Source organism: Mastigoproctus giganteus, chromosome 13, assembly GCF_048544385.1.
Source record: "Mastigoproctus giganteus isolate SK-2022 chromosome 13, ASM4854438v1, whole genome shotgun sequence".
Taxonomy (NCBI): domain Eukaryota; kingdom Metazoa; phylum Arthropoda; class Arachnida; order Uropygi; family Thelyphonidae; genus Mastigoproctus; species Mastigoproctus giganteus.
In genome coordinates this window covers 72,374,685-72,392,783 of record NC_143587.1, presented here as the reverse complement: position 1 = coordinate 72,392,783, position 18,099 = coordinate 72,374,685, and the positions used below count along the sequence as shown (strand labels likewise).

At 38.0% G+C, this 18,099-nt stretch overlaps 1 protein-coding gene across 1 annotated transcript in view; it reads right to left on the bottom strand.

The window, feature by feature from the left end:
• brp (ELKS/RAB6-interacting/CAST family member bruchpilot) overlaps positions 1–18,099 on the bottom strand; it is a 461,964-nt gene that overhangs the window by 93,575 nt on the left and 350,290 nt on the right. The window contains exon 5 of the mRNA XM_090387273.1: positions 2,318–2,485. Coding sequence (XP_090243399.1) covers positions 2,318–2,485 — 168 coding nt within the window. The remainder of the gene's footprint in view (positions 1–2,317; positions 2,486–18,099) is intronic.

The following is an 18,099-nucleotide window of genomic DNA, read 5'->3' as shown; positions in this document are numbered from 1 at the left end:
TTTGCCCTTGGCCAGTGGGTAGTTGATTTCTGGAACAAACTTCCATATGTCATTGTGGATGATGTTAATAGCTTAAATAAATTCAAAGAGGAACTGGACAGACTTTTAGAGGGAATGAATATATAAATTTTTTTTTTTGTTTTTTTTGCTGATGCTACATAGGCTTGCTTACTTGCATCACATGCCTCTATTATACTAATACTACTGCTACCTCTGTAAGTGATTCCCACAGTTGTGGTGAGCAGCAAGTGTTGCACATGGAAGACTGCTGCACAAATTGGAGCAGTGTGGCATTGGAGGCAAATTGCTGCTATAGATAAAGGGATGGTTGAAGGGGAGAAGACAGAGAGTGGTAATCAATGGACACTGCTCATCGTGGACTAAGTGGAGTCCCTCAGGATTCAGTGTTGGGTCCATTATTGTTTTCTGTATTTATAAATGATATTGATGATAGTATATCAAGCTTAATGCCCAAGTTTGCAAATGATACAAAGGTTGGCAGGGTTGTTAAGGACACTACTGACGCTATGCTGCTGCAACAGGATCTGGAAAGGTTGAGCAGATGGGCTGAGAGGTGGCAAATGAAGTTTAACATTGACAAATGTAAAGTACTACATATGGGAAACAGCAACCCCCAGAGCAACATATCAACTCTGTGGTACTACACTGACAGTGGTAGAGAATGAAAAGGACCTGGGGGTAATTGTGCAGGCAGATATGAAGTTCTCCAAGCAGTGTAGACGGGCTGCAAGAGTAGCTCATGGTGTCTTGTCAATGATATACAGGAATTTGTCTAGCAGGGATAAGGAGGTGATTATTCTCTTGTATAAGGCAATGGTCAGGCCACACCCTGAGTACTGTATACAGGTCTGGAGGCCTGATTTCAAGAAGGATGTAGAGCTGCTGGAACGAGTACAGAGAAGGGAACAGGATTAGTGAATTGAGCAAAGGGTTGCTCTTACAAAGGAAGCCTTAAGTTTTGCAAATTACAGTGTCTGCAGACTATGCACCGGCGAGGTGATCTGATAGAGGTGTATAAAGCCTTGAATGGTTTGAGCATGCTCAATGCCGATGGGATTCTTCCTCTTGCTCAGAATAATTGCCTGAGAGGGAATAAATTCAAATTGAGGTAAGACAGATGTAGGATAGATGTGCAGAAATTTGCCTTTAGCCAGCGGGTAGTTGGTTGGTGGAACAGACTTCCATCCATTGCTGTGGAAGTTGATAGCCTAAATAAATTTAAGGCTCAGATGGACAGGTATTTCAAATGAACGGAGGGATGAAATGGAAGTTTTTTTTTATGGCTGATGCTGCATAAGCTTGTTTTCTTGCATCATATGCCTTTACTAATGCTAAAGTGTCACATCTTCAGTCTGCTTTCCACAGATGTGGAAAGCAGAAAGCTTATTTATGATATCTTCTAAGAGTAAAGGCATTGTGGTGGTATAGATCTACCCAGAGGACATTTTGACCATAGTGCGATCAACAACTACCAAGATTAAATCCAGTTTGTTATTACTAATAAACTGAGTCTTTGAAATACTGAGTTTTTCAAAGATATTCCGTCCTTTGGAATATCTTTGAAAATTACTGGAAACTGCAGTAGAATCAGGAATTGTTTTTAATGTGAAAAAAACAAATAAAAATTATTTTTGCCGCCATAGCAACACTGGAAAGGTTAATGAATGTTTTTACTTAAAGCTAAATATTTTACAACTAAAAAACATGACTTACTTACAGATATATATAAAAAAACCAACTAAACATATATTTCTCAATATAGGATTGACAGGAAAATTAAAAATGAAAGTTATTCCTCTCTGTGCTGTTTTTACACTATGATGAAACTTTTCCTTTCCTCCATTCAGTTGATGAAAAGAATAACCCAATGAAAGTAATCTTAATAGCATAAAAGGAAGAGTAAAAATCTCTCACTATTATTTAGTTATGCTAAATCAAAATATAATTTCCAGAAAAATCAAAAATGTCAATAAATCAAACACATCACTAATTAAATTTCATGCCTAATATCCACTTTTCACAGAAATAAAGTTTTTCATATAGTATATTTTATGATGAGGACAATGAAATATATACTTCTATACAGCTATAGAGGAAGCATTATGATCATAAAAACTAATACAGCTTTTTATTATTTTTTTTATCATAACAATTTTGTCAATTTACTAGCTTATAGCTTATACTTTGATCTATCAAAGTTAAGCTGAGTATTGAAAAAAAAATTATTATTACCCAGTTAAAGTGCATTATATAGCCCAAATAGGTAATTATCATCATTCAAAACAAAAATGCTTACATCTGCCTGTAACATGCTGTAGTGCTCTTCCTTTGCACACAGTGACTCTTTCAGCACTGCTATATGTCTCTGGTAGTCTTGGTGTTGCTCTTCTAGTGTTTTCATCTTTGCTCCCATTGCTAGTATTTCTTGGTCTCTTTTATTTAGTTCTATCCTTAGTTCATCTAGCTATTAAGCAAAAAAAAAAAAAAAAAAACTGTTCAGTTTTGACTAGTTGGATTTAAGTAGTTAACATTCTCTCTAAATGATTCCTTGTGACCAGGAACATGTTAAAAATTTTTATATTACTCTATAAATAATTTATATAGTATCATTCTGTATCTTTTTTAGTGGCTTACAGGGGAACAGGCATTCTGTGTGTTATCACACACTCAGTCTAAAACACTGATGGATCCAATATCTTTCTATTTCAGAAGATTTAGGAGAAGTCTGATTGACTTGCCTCCCTAAAATCCACTCGTGCACACCTTCTCAATGGTAAGCCTTGTTACGTCACTTAGGTGGCAACGAACGTGTAGAGTGGTTCTCTGATGCCTTGGTCAGCGTGAAGAGGAAAACACCAAACCCTCCAGCACATGACAGCACAATGAAACAAATGGCCCTCAGTCAGCAGCTTTCACTCCCCCTCTTACGGCAGCAAGAGGATCAGAGTGGAAGCAGAGGGTGCTAAGAATCTCTGGGTACGACCAGGTTGCCATGCACAGAAACTGAACTTGGCCTGTTACAACGTAAGATTGCTCATTGGTGAAGACAGGATATTAGAGCTGGAAAAGGAACCAGAAAATGTGAATTGGAATATCATCTGTTTGGCTGAAACAAGAAGAAATGAATCACTTATAAGTTTATCAAGTGGAAATCTGCTGTACACCAATGGAAACAGTGAAAGGAGTGAAGGGGGAGTTGGCTATCTGGTCCATAAAGTTTTAAAAAACAACATTTTGGAATTCAAAAGTACATCACCAAGGGTCTCAAGACTACTACTCAGGATTTCTAAGAGGTACAAGCTAAAGGTTATAATGATTTATGCACTCACATCAAGCTACGATGATGAAGAGATTGAAGAAATGTACACAGAAATTGAGAATTTTCTAGACGAGCAGAAAACCCACTACACTATATTATGGGGGACTTCAATGCTAAGGTTGGAAAGAGACAAAACAGTGTAGAAAGGGGAACTATAGGAAATTTTGGAATTGGTGAAAGAAATTAAAGAGGTGAAAGACTTGTGGCCACGGTCCCAAAGAATTAAGGAAAACCTTAGTCAGTTATGCAGAGTTAGTAAGGATTTTGAACTAAAGATGAATATGGCTAAAACAAAAGTAATGATGATCAAATATGCGACAGAAAGAGAAAAAATGATTGAAGGAGCAGTAATTGAAAAGGTGGAGTCATATACTTATCTGGGACAAGTCATTGACTGTAATAATGATAAATGGCTAGAAGTCAAGAGAAGAATAAATTTTGGATGGATAGCATTCAGGAAATATAGTCATATACTGAGGAGCAATATCCCAATTTGTCTGAAACGTAAAATAATGAACCAATGTATACTCCCCACCATGACTTATGGAAGTGAAACTTGGGCACTCACCAAAAGAATGGAAGAGAAGCTGAGAATGACACAGCGAAGAATGGAACGAATTATATTGGGAATTGACTGTTAGATAAGAAGAGAAACACATGGATTAGGCAGCAAACTCAAGTAAAGGACATTCTTATCAAAACTAAAGAACTAAAATGGTCTTGGGCAGGACACATAGCTTGAAGACATGATGACAGATGGACTAAGAAAATAACAGAATGGTAAACAAAAGGAGCTAAAAGAAAACCTGGAAGACAATGACCGAGATGGACAGATGAAATTCCTGAGCTTGTGGGTAGTAAATGGATGGCCATTGCACAAAACAGAAGGAACTGGAAAGTTGCTGGAGAGGCCTTCATCCTGCAGTGGATTGAAAATGGCTGATGATGATTCTGTATTTTTTATAATATAATTACGACAGGTTAATGAACTTAGAGTACTCTTGATACCATTGATGGATATAGGGTTGAGAGACCAAAGAGCTTGTTAACATTAATTTAAACCCTTGAAAATCTGTTTTAACGTCTTAATATACATTATCTACCAAAAAAAGTAATTGGACACTTTTTCATAGTTCATTGGACCTTCTGAGATAAATAAGTGACTCAAACCATTACATAAGGAAGGTATATAAGCCATACAAGTTATTTGTTCTCATCATGTCTTGTAGTTGAGCTGACTGTCATTGATGGACAGGGGTGATGGTATCATGATATCACCCCTGTCCATCTTTTGCAATTTCTTTTATAATTTACATATGAATTGGTGTTGCATGAAAGACAAATTATTTTACAGTTTATTATTATTTATTTTTTTTTTTTTGGCTCAATCTTATCAGCTCTCATGTCATCCATTTTGGTATTCTTTTTCTGCCAGACTTCCCCACTGGAATGAATGTACTTGTGGCAAATTTCCCTTATACACTTCCCACAATGAATTCATATCTAGCAACATACAGTTAAATATGCCAGAAATAACCCTAGTTCCCTCTTGAAATTGAAGCCTACACTTTTCCTTTGACCCCAGAAATTCCTTTGGGCACTATCCATTTTATGACGTTATGGTCATTACCCCCAGTATTGGTTCTTGCACTGTCAAATTCTGGATGCAGTTTGAAATCTTTGTGAAAACCAGGTAGAGAATATTAGGGCTCCTTGTACTTCCTTTGCCATCTTGCAAAGGAAACACTCCATTGTGCTGGTTGAAAAATGCTTTATTAAACTGGATTAATAATTTAACATTTAAATTTAATTAAAAAATTTAAACAGAATTTAAAACTATGACATTGGTTAGTGCATTTGCATCATTACTACATACACGAATTTTTTTAGAAAAATTGAAGTTTGTACACTGGCATCGTTGCTGTAACATCTCATATTGTAAAATCCTTCACAATGAGTACCACCACTCAGACAGAACTGTTTTGAAGCTATTTTGGCTTCTCTTCGGTGAGTCGGTAGGTAACCAGAGGTATAAGGGTGCCCAGTGGTGGCACTCAACTGAAAGCACCAGTAGTCTTCTTTTATGGAGAAGACTTCCTTATTTGGAAGTATAAGGAGGATAACTCATGGATTTCACAATATGAAATATTAAAATAGCAATGCCAACGTACAAATTTCGGTATGTCTAAAAATTAACTATGTAGTAATGATGCAAATGCACTGCAAATAGTTTCAGGCATTCTGCCCTAAAATATTATCAGTCTAATAAAAATGATAGTTATTTAGATTTAAACAATTTAAATTTAATTTTAAGTTACATTTAAATGTTAATTGTTTACCCAGTTTAAATAAACCATTTGAAAGTTACCTCCATCTTGTGTTCAACTATGCTTTTTCATTGAACACATTTGATTTCTCTGACAGAGGGGAAAAAATAATCATCCAGACGATTCAAAAAGCTGTTTACACAGTATATTGCCAGTTCAATCTGGAAGAGGAAGGCTGAGGAGAGGTTATACTGTTAGTTAAGATGCACATAAAATTTGAGGCAGTGCATCCAGTTGACATTGGAGGCCAGAGCAATGTTGTGAGAGTGTAGTGTGACAAAAGCACTGGGAAAGCAGAAGTGAAAGTAGGATTTGCATGTTATAGGTATATAGAGCAGGCCAGCCAATTAGAATGTCTTATAATGGGGGATTTTACCCTTCCAGATATTGTCTGGAATGTGTGGGTTGGTCACTCACACAGAACCAAAACTTTTGTGAATTTACTGGATGACTGTTTTTCACACCAGCATGTTAGACAGGCAATGAGACAAAGCAATATTCTTGATCTGAGTATTATAAGTGGCAACTCCTCATGTACAAAGAATCTGCAGTTCAAAGACCCACTAGGTGGTAGTGATCAATGTGTACTCATGTGGGATTTAGATAAAGCATTAGCATTAGTAGAGGCATATGATGCAAGAAAGCAAGCTTATTCAGCATCAGCCAAAAAAAAAAAAAAAAAAAAACACACAACCACTACTCCCATTTCACCCCTCCGTTCGTTCGAAATACCTGTCCAGCTGAGCCTTAAATTTGTTTAAGCTATCAAATTCAACAACAAGTGATGGAAGTCTATTCCACAAACCAACTGCCCGCTGGCTAAAGGCAAATTTCCGCACATATATCCGACATCTGTCCTTCCTCAATTTGAATTTATGCCCTCTCAGGTGATTATTCTGAGCAAGAGGAAGAATCCCATCGGCATTGAGCATGCTCAAGCCATTCAAAGCCTTATACATCTCAATCACATCACCTCGCTGATGCCTAGTCTCCAGACACTGTAATTTGCAAAACTTAAGCCTTTCTTCGTAAGAGCAACCCTTTGTTCCATTCACTAATCTTGTTGCCCTTCTCTGTACTCGTTCCAGCAGCTCTACGTCCTTCTTGAAGTGAGGCCTCCAGACCTGTATACAGTACTCAAGGTGTGGCCTGACCAATGCCTTATACAAGGGAATAATCACATCCCTATCCCTGCTAGAAACATTCCTGTATATCATTGACAAGACACCATGAGCTACTCTTGCAGCTCGTCTGCACTGCTCAGAGAACTTCATATCTGCCTGCACAATTACCACCAGGTCCTTTTCATTCTCTACAACTGTCAGCGTAGTACCACAGAGTTGATATGTTGATCTGGGGTTACGGTTTCCCATATGTAGTACTTTACATTTGTCAATGTTAAACTTCATTTGCCACCTCTCAGCCCATCTGCTCAACCTTTCCAGATCCTGTTGCAGCAGCATAGCATCAGTAGTGTCCTTAACAACCCTGCTAACCTTTGTATCGTCTGCAAACTTGGACATTAAGCTTGATATACCATCATCAATATCATTTATAAATACAGAAAACAACAATGGACCCAACACTGAACCCTGAGGAACTCCACTAATAACATTAGTCCACGTTGAGCAGTGTCCATTGATTACCACTCTCTGTCTTCTGCCACTCAACCATCCCTTTATCCATAGCAGCAATTTGCCTCCAATGCCACACTGCTCCAATTTGTGCAGCAGTCTTCCATGTGCAACAGTATCAAAAGCCTTTCTAAGATCCAAATATATAATATCAAAGTTATTCCCTGCATCCAGTTCTTTTGTGACAACATCATAGTATCCAATCAAATTGGTCAGACAAGACCTGCCCTTAACAAAACCATGCTGTGTCTGAGCTATAACTGAATTCTTGTCCAGATGATCCTGCAGTGCTTCTTTAACCAGTGCCTCCATTAATTTTCCTGGAACCGAAGTTAAACTAACAGGTCTATAATTACTTGTGTCAGCCTTTGATCCTCCTTTGTGAATTGGGGTTACATTTTTTTTTTTACTTTTTGCACATCTCCAGTCTATGGGTACCTCCCCTGAGTCCAAAGAAGCTCTCATAATTATGTTTAGGGGTTTGCTTACTTCCTTTGCTGCCTCCTTTAATATAACTGGATAGATCCCATCCACCCCCGGGTGCCTTTTTTATGTTTATCCTCAACAATTTCTCCTCCACTTTCCTCTCAGTGATTAGAAAATCATCTAGCTCACTGCCAATGTTTACTTCACCTACGACATTCCCCTTCCTGAATAACTCTTCATGTGTGAATGTCGATGCAAAATACTTGTTTAGATTGTTAGCCACCTGAGCAGGATCCTCAACTGTTGAACCATCAACATGCAGTGGACCAATCTGATTCATCCCTTTCCTTCTTGAGTTTAAATAGGTAAAGAACTCTTTTCTGTTTTTCTTTGCATCCTTTGCCAAGGATTTCTCATAATCTGCCTTTGCCTGCCTAATCTCCTTTGTGACTTGGTTACAGACCAACTTATATCTATCATAGGCTTCCATGTCACCCATTAATTTGTATGTATCCCATGCATTTTTCTTCTCTGCCATATATCTCATTAGTTCATCTGACAACCATTTAGGCCTGAACCTTGAACAATATTTCTTGGTTGATATGTAAAGCCTGGTAGCTTCCAAGATTAGTTCCTTGAATGCTTCCCATTTTCAATTTACTGTTGGTAACATCATCAGTTGGTCCCACTGTATAGAATTTAAATACTGTCTCAGACCATCATAGTCGCCTTTATGAAAGCAAAAACCCTTCCCTTTACCTCTGATGGTAGTTACCTCCTTGAGTAAATCCCACTTCAGCACACTGTGATCACTGCCCCCTAGTGGTTCCTTTATCTGCAGATTCTTAATGCAGAAAGAATCACTACTGATAATCAGATCAAGAGTATTACTCCCACTAGTTGCCTCCCAAACATGCTGGTGTAGAAAACAATCATCCAATAAATCCACAAAAGCCTTTCTAGTGTGTGAGTGACCAACCCACAAATTCCAGTCAATATCTGGGAAATTAAAATCCCCCATTATAAGACTCTCTGATTTACTGGCCCATTCTATTTCCCTGTACAGTATCTTATTATGCTCATCAGAGTCATTAGGCCTATAGCACACTCCTACTCTCAATTTTGATTTACCTATGCTTATGTCACACCAAACTGACTCGACACTGCCCTGTCCATCGATGTTGACTGGCTTCGCTTCCTTGGATTTTATGTGTTTTTTAACTAATAGCATAACTAACCCCTCCTCCCTTTCTATCCTCTCTGTAGACGTTGTACTCCCCAAATTCCAGTTCTGCATTCCTTATATCTGTGTGACACCATGTCTCTGATATCCCAACAATATCTGCCTTTGATGTTTTGAGCAATACCTCAAATTCATCAAATTTATTTACTAAACTCCTAGCATTGGTGTACACGCAAGTATACATGCACCTGTTTCTATTCTTAGCTACCCTAACACAACCCATGTGTTTACTTGTACCGCAATGACTTCCAGCAGTCTCTGAAATATCCTGCATCTTGTTTTTCAGGCTTCTGCTCATTCCAATAGAAGCAGTGCAAGAATCTCTTTCACCTCTGCCAGTGGCTACTGTTAATCTATTAGTCTTTGTCTCCCCCCAAGCTAGCAGTTTTCCGACTCACCTAACACTGCCTCGATAGCATCAGCAAATATTCTTGCACCCTTTCTATTTTAAGTGTATCCCATCCCTGTAGAAGCAATCTCTCCTGTTAACAAGTACAGTCCAGGCTGAAAAAAATTCTACCCCTTGAGCCTTGCACAATCTTTCCAGGGCCGAATTGATCGACAAGGCTCTCATCATATACTCCCTCCTATCGTGTCTAAAGATGTAACTACTGTCAAGGGCAAGGGCATTGGGAGGGACTTTTATTTTCATAAAAGTGACTACAATGGTCTAAGACAGTTTTGAAATTCTAGCAGTGGAACCAGCTGGCATTACCAACAGTAAATTCTAAATGGGAAGCTTTCAAGGAAGTAATTGTAGAAGTTACCAGGCTATTCATACCAACTAAGAGACACTGTTCAAACCTAAATGCAAATCAGATGAACTGATGAGACTCGTGGCAGAATTGAAAAATGGATGGGATGCGTAAATTATCATGTGATAAAAAAAGTGCACAGTAGATATAGTCTGAAATCAAGTTATAAAGGAAGTCAGGTAAGCTAGAGCAGATTATGACATGTCTCTAGCAAAGAATGCAAAAGAAAAGCAGCAAAGATTTCTTTATTTATGTGAACACTGGAAGGAACTGGATGAATTACATTGGTCCACTGATATGAATGGTCCTGCAAAGGTTACTCACAAACTGACAGATATTTTGCATCTATATTCACACATGAGAAATTTTTTTTTTTTTAGGGATGGGGATAGCAGAAGTTTATCAAATTCTAGTAGGGAGTTAAATGAGTTTGTGATAACTGAGAGGAAGGTATATTGAATAAACTAAACACAAAAATGGCACCTGGGATGGATAGGATCTATCCAATTATATTAAGGGAGGTAAGAAAACTTTAAACTTTTAGCCATAATAATGAAGGCATCTCTGGATTCAGAAGAGGAGAATTCACACATTCTCCAGTCCCTATGGACTGAATGTGTACAGATGTTCAAATTCACAAAGGCGGGGCTGGCGGAACATGGTAAGCAGGACATAGGAGCATCAATATCTGGGGATGCCGAAATTCAAAATTTTTATTATAATAATATTTAATAAAAGTATCTCAAGGGCATCAAATACATTTCTGCTTAGGGGTGCCAAAAACCCTAGGGCCATGCCTGCACAAAGGGAAACCAAAGGGTGACATGAATAATTGCAGACTCATTAGTTTGACATATGTTCCAGGTAAAATAACAAAGTCACTGGTTAAAGAAGCAATACAAGACCATCTAGACAGGATGCAGTTATACTGTAATCATGGCATGAATTTGTTAACAGGGCAATCTTGTCTGATTAATCTGGTTGGATACTATGATGCAGTAACAAAGGACTGGATGTAAAATAAGTTGACATCATATACTTACATTTCAAAAAAAAAAAAACTTTTGATACAGTTACACATAAAAGACTGCTGTACAAATTGGAGCCATGTGGCATTAAGGGCAAGTTATGCCTATGAATAAGAGATGGTTGAGCAGGAGATGACAGAGTGGTTAATCAACAGGCACTGCTCTTTTTGGACTAATGTTATTAGTAGAGTCACTCAGGGGTCAGTGCTGGGCTTGTTGTTTTCTATATTTATTAATGATATTGATGAAGGCATATCAGGCTTAATGTACAAGTTTGCAGATGGTTAAACAGTAATCAGGGCAATGTGCTACAAGATCTGCAACTGTCTTTAGTCAATTTGAATTTATGTCCCTCAGGCAGTTAATCTGGGCAAGAGGAAAACTCCTATTAGCATTGAGCTTGCTCAAACTATTCAACACCTTATACAGCTCAATCAGATCACCTTCAGAACTACAATTTGCAGAACTTAAGCCCTTCCCTGCAAGAGCAACTCTGTTCTTCACCCACTAACCCTGCTGCCCCTCCCTATACCTGCTTCAGAAGCCCTACATCCCCCCCCTCCAAAAAAAACGAGGCCTCCAGCCCTGCATATAGTACTCAAGGTGCAGTCTGACCACTGCCCCACACAAGGGGACAATCACCTCCCCATCCCTGCCAGAAAAATTCCTGTACATCATTGACAAGACACCATGAGCCACTCCTGCAGACCGTCTGTACTGCTCAGAAAACCCCACATCCGACTGTACAGCCAACCCCAGGTCCTCCCCATTCTCCATAACCCCAAGTGCAGCACCACAGAGTTTATATGCCATTCTGAGATTACCACAACCCATATGCACTACTTTACATTTGTCAATGTCAAACTTCAGTCGCCATCTCTCAGCCCATCTACTCAATTTTTCTAGATCCTATTGCAGTAGCGCACTGTCATTAGTGTCATCAACAACCCTTCCAACCTCCATATTGCCTGCAATCTTGGACACCAAACCCAATATACACTCATTAATATCACCAATAAATACAGAAAAAAAAACAATGGGCCCAACACCGAACCCCTGGGGACTTCACCAACAACACTAGTCCACGAAGAGCAGTGTCCACCAACCACCACACCCTGTCCTCTCCCACCCAACCATCCCTCCATTCACAGCAGCAACCTACCCCCAATGACACATTACTCCAATTTGCACAGCAATCCTCCATGCACCAAAAGCACTCAAAATCCAACCTCAATTGCCGTTTCTTAGCCCAACTGTCTAATTTTTCTAGCTCTTGTTGCAGTAGCATACTGTCATTACTGTTATTAACCATCCTGCCAAACTTCATATCATCTACAAACTTAGACATTAAGCCTTATACCATCATCAGTAAATATAGAAAACAACAATGGGCCTAGCAATGAATACCATGAGGACTCCACTGATAACATTATTCCACAATGAGCAGTGTCCATTAATGACAACTGTCTTCTCCCTCTCTTTATCCATTGCAGTCATCATCATCATCATCATCATCAGCCATTTTCAATCCACTGCAGGATGAAGGCCTCTCCAGCAACTTTCCAGTTCCTTCTGTTTTGAGCACTGGCCATCCATTTACTACCCACAAACTCATGAATTTCATCTATCCATCTCCACCTTTGTCTTCCAGGTTTTCTTTTAGCTCCTCTTGGATACCATTCTGTTATTTTCTTAGTCCATTTGTCATCATGTCTTTGAGCTATGTGTCCTGCCCAAGACCATTTTAGTTCTTTAGTTTTGATAAGAATGTCCTTTACTTGAGTTTGCTGCCTAATCCATGTGTTTCTCTTCATTTCTAACAGTCTGATTCCCAATATGATTCGTTCCATTCTTCGCTGTGTAGTTCTCAGCTTCTCTTCCATTCTTTTGGTGAGTGCCCAAGTTTCACTTCCATAAGTCATGGTGGGGAGTATACATTGGTTCATTATTTTACGTTTCAGACAAACTGGGATATTGCTCTTCAGTATGTGACTATATTTCCTGAATGCTATCCATCCAAAATTTATTCTTCTCTTGACTTCCAGCCATTTATCATTATTACAGCTAATAACTTGTCCCAGATAAGTATATGACTCCACCTTTTCAATTACTGCTCCTTCAATCATTATCTCCCTTTCTGTGGCATACCTATTCATCATTACTTTTGTTTTAGTCATATTCATCTTTAGTCCAAAATCCTTACTAGCTGTGAATAACTGATTAAGATTTTCCTCTAATTCTTTGGGATCGTGGCTTATGAACACAATGCCATCTGCAAATCATAAATGGTTTAGGTACTCTCCGTTCACATTGACTCCTTTCTGCGACCAGTCTAATCTTCTGAGAGCTTCCTCAAGGGCAGCAGTAAACAGCTTCAGAGATATTGTGTCTCCTTGTCGAACTCCTTTCTCAATTTTAAATTTCCTACTGTCTTTGTCTAGTCTAATAAAGGAGGTAGCACTCTCATATATTTTCTTCAAAATCATAATATATGGGGTATCAATGCCTTGTCTTTCCAGTGCCTGAAACATTGCCTTATGCTGTATGCAGTCAAATGCCTTTTCATAATCCACAAATGCCAGGCATAATGGTGTTTTATATTCATTTGCTTTCTCCATTAGCTGTGATATTACGTGAAGGTGATCCATAGTTGAGAATCCTGTCCTAAAGCCAGCTTGCTCTTTCGGTTGATTCTCATCAAGTATTCTTTCTAATCTGTTAGTAATGACCCTTGTGAACAACTTGTAGATGTGGGATAACAAGCTAATTGGTCTATAATTTCCAATTTCTGATTTATCTCCTTTCTTATTCAGCAGAACTATGATTGCATTATTCCACTGCTTAGGCGTCACACCTTTTCTGATGCACTTTGTGAAGAGCCTTGCCAGTTTTTGTGTTATGTCTCTTCCTCTCAATTTTAACAACTCTACAGTAACTTCATCTTCCCCCGGGGTTTTCTGATTCTTCATTTTCTTCAATGCATGTTCTACCTCATCAGGAAGAATATCGGGTATGTCGTATGTGTTGCTACTTTGCAATCCATCTTCCCCACTGCTGGCATCATTCCCCTGCTCCTTGTATAATTCTCTATAGTAGTCTTCTGCTATTTGAATTATGCCTTCTCTGCTGTTTATAAGTACACCATTGCTATTCTTCAGTTTCAGTATCATTTGTCTTTCTGTATTACTGCTCATGGCTGCTGATTTAAATCCTTTGTTTTCCCTTAATGCTTGTTCTACTTTTCTTGTGTTAAATCTTCTTATGTCCTCTCTGAGTCTCTTTCTAATGACTTTGCATAAATCAGTATACTCAATTTTCTCCCTGTCAGTGTTTTTCTTGCTTTTCATTTGTCGTCTTCGGTTCATCATGACAAGTGTTTCTTGACTAATTTTTTCTTCTTTGGATTTCTTTTTCCCTATAGGTTTCTTGGGCTTTATGACTTTCAAAAAGTTGTAATATTCCTCGTCGATATCTTGGTCCTGAGCAGTCTGCAGAAGCTCGAACTTGTTCTTAAGTTTCAGTACATATTGCTTTTTCTCCTCTTCTGTTATCTCAAAGACCTTTGTATTATTTACTCAAGTCAGTTTTTTCCTTTCCTTTCCTACATCTATATCAAGTGTACATCTTACCATTCTGTGATCACTTCCAACATTTACCTTATTCAGGACGGTAACATCATTCACAATATATCTTCTGTTAGTGAGGATGAAGTTGATTTCATTAGTAGTTAATCCATTTGGACTCTTCCATGTCCACTTTCTGTTCACCCTTTTCTTGAAAAAAGTGTTCATTACTGACAGTCCTTGAGATTTTGCAAATTCCACAAGTCTTTCACCTCTTTCACCAATTCCAAAATTTCCTATAGTTCCCCTTTCTGCACTGTTTTGTCTTTTTCCAACCTTAGCATTGAAGTCTCCCATAATAATAGTGTAGTGGGTTTTCTGCTCATCTAGAAGACTCTCAATTTCGGTGTACATTTCTTTAACCTCTTCATCATCATGGCTCAATGTTGGTGCATAAATCATTATAATCTTTAGCTTGTACCTCTTAGAAATCTTGAGTATTAGTCTTGACACCCTTGGTGATGTAGTTTTGAATTCCAAAATGTTGTTTTTAAAATCTTTATGGACCAGAAACCCAACTCAACCTTCACTCCTTTCACTATTTCCATTGGTGTACAGCAGATTTCCACTTGATAAACTTATAAGTGATTCATTTCTTCTTCTTGTTTCAGCCAAACCAATGATATTCCAATTCACATTTTCTAATTCCTTTTCCAGCTCTAATATCCTGTCTTCACCGATGAGTGATCTTACGTTATAACTTGCCCTTAATGCCACACTGCTCTAATTTCTACAGCAGTCTATTATGTGCAACAGTATCAAAAGCTGACATAGCCAAGTGATCAGGAGTGTGAGTGCAGTAGCACATGCTCACTGAGTGGACCGTAGTTCAAACCCGTGATTGCTAAATATGATTAACAATTTGTATTGATTGATTTATTGTAAACTCCACTGACCTGGCGGCCATGCTGAAATCCAAGTATATGGTATCAAAATTATTTTTTGCATCCACTTCCTTTGTTACTGCATCATAGTATCCAATCAAACTGGTCAGACAAGATTGTCCCTTGACAAACCCATGCTGTGACTGAGATATAACTGTACTCCTCGCTAGACTGCCCTGCATTACTTCTTTAACTAGCAGCTCCATTATTTTCATTGGAACAGAAGTTAAGCTAACCGGTCTGTAATTTCTCATGTCACTCTTGATCCCCTTTGTGAATTGAGGATACATTTGCACATCTCATTCAGTACAGCAGTAAAATTCATTGAAATCAAAGGTACACAATTTTTGGTATGTGTTTAAATGAAAATTTTATTTTCATTCAATTGGTTGCTTGCTGATATGCTATGTATTATTCACAGTTTTGAAAAAGCTGTGACAACTGTCCCTCAGTTTTTTTTTTTTTTTTTATGTAATGGCAGAGCCACCTTTTGATGATGCTATCTGTTTAAAAGATATTAACAACATAAGGCAAGTGGAGATAACAATGTCATCTTGATGGCTGACTTTTGGATGCTATCACCAGAAGGATCAAAGTTTACCAAGGTGGAAATTGAATGTTAAGGATGCATATAAGTTTCAAATTGTCTCACTGTATCTTTTAATAACAGACAAATTAACTGAATAATTTACATAAATTACACTTGTCCGCACAGATTTCGATGTTTCAAAATTCATGTTGTTTCTCGGTTTACCTATGGTGCTAATTCTAAAAATCAAAACTATTTTTATCCAACAACACATACAGCTTTATCACAAATAGTAAGAACTGTTTTTTTTTTAGCTATACATTCCATGCATACATAATATGGTACAGACATCATCAAAGAACTTGTTTCCCATTTTTCTAAAGAAAATGGCTCAATAATGTATTGCAACAAAATTCCTACAGTTATGAATTTTTTTTTTCTTTTGGAATTTTCTACAAACCAACACATTGGAGGCTATTTATTGCCAAGTTTCCATTTATTGAAAGAGAACTTGTTTGAAGGAGAAACTCAAAGGAGTTCTTCTTCATAATGAAATCCTGTATGCATCTATTCCTGTAGTGTATTAAGCAAAATTATAAGAAAATTCTGAAAATGTCAAGCTTCCTTTACTAGCATGTGCAGATTTTAAATTTATTGGTCTACTACTCTGCCAACAACTAGGTAACACAAAAATGTCTTGCTTGCTTTCTGTGCAAGTGAGATAGTTTATCAAGAAGTGAATTGGGAATGGTTTAATTTGTTTTGGTCGACTGGTCATCAATCAAATCAAACTACTGTTACCTCCTCTGCATATAAATTTAGGTTTAATTATTATTACTACTTCCTTCATCACCTTTCAATGCCTTCCAATAACCTGCCTAGTTCTTCCTTGAATTTATTCAAACTACTCACTTCCACAACTACAAATGAAAGTGTGTTCCAACAATCAACCACTTGCTGGCTGAAGGCAAACTTCCACACATCTGTCTGGAAACCATCCTTCATCAGTTTGAATTAATGCCCTCTTGTGTGTACTCTGAGTGAGAGGAAGAATGCCATCAGTACTGAACTTGCTTAATCCATTCAAAGCCTTAAACATCTCAATCAGATCACCTCCCAGATGCCCAGTCTCCAGATGCTGCAATTTGCAGAATTAAAGCCTTACTTGGTATGATCACCCTTTTATTCTCTTCACCAATCTCATTGCCTTTCTCCACACCTGTTTCAGCAGTTCTACATCCTTTCAAAAATGAGGCCTCAAGGTCTGTATGCCATACTCAAGACAGCCTAACCACTGACTCGCACAAGAGGATAATCATCTCTTCCATGCAAGCAAAATTTCTGTATATCATTGACAAAACCCCATGAGCTATCTTGGCAGCCTGTCTGCATTGCTCAGAGAACCTCATATATGGTTGCACAATTACCCCCGGATCTTTTTCATTTTCCCTGAGTGCAGTACCACACAGCTGTTACAATGCTCAGTTGCAATGTTAATCTGGGATTACTGCCTACTATTCATATGCTGTACCTTGCAGTTGTCAATGATAAATTTCGACTGCCATTTCTCAGCACATTTGGCTAATTTTTTTTGATCTTATTTCATTAGCTCACTCTAATTACTGTCATTAACCACCCTGCCAACCTTTGTATCATCTTCAAACTTAAATATTAAGCCTGATCTACCTTCATCAATATCATTTATAACTACTAAAAGAGTGGGACCTGCACTGAACCTAAGGAACTCCTCTAATATAAGTCCATGAAGAGCAGTGCCCAGTAATAACCACTATTTCCTACCACCTAAACATTCTCTTTATCAAGAGAAGTAACTTGCTCTTAACATCACACAGCTCTAATCTGTACAGTAGTCTTACATGCAACAGTATCAAAAGCTTCCCTGAAATTCAAGTATATGATATCAAAATTATTTTTTGCATCCAGTTTTTGTTCCTGCATCATAGTATCCAATCAGATTGGTCAGTCAGAGAAGGTCACCACTTAACAAATCATTGTTGTGAATGCAGTATAATTGCATTCTGTCTAGATTGTTCTGCATTACATCTTTAATGATGTAAACGTTGAGCTAATTGGTCTGAATTACTCATGTCATCTTTTGATTCCCTTGTGGATTGGGAGGATGCATTTGTACATCTGCAGTCTATAGAGACCTCATCTGAATCCAAGGATGCTACTATAATTATAGCTAAGGGTTTGCTTATCTCCTTTTCTGCTTCCCTTAATATAACTGGATAGATCCCATCCATCCCAGGTGCCTTTTTTTATGTTCAGCTTCGACAATTTGTCTTT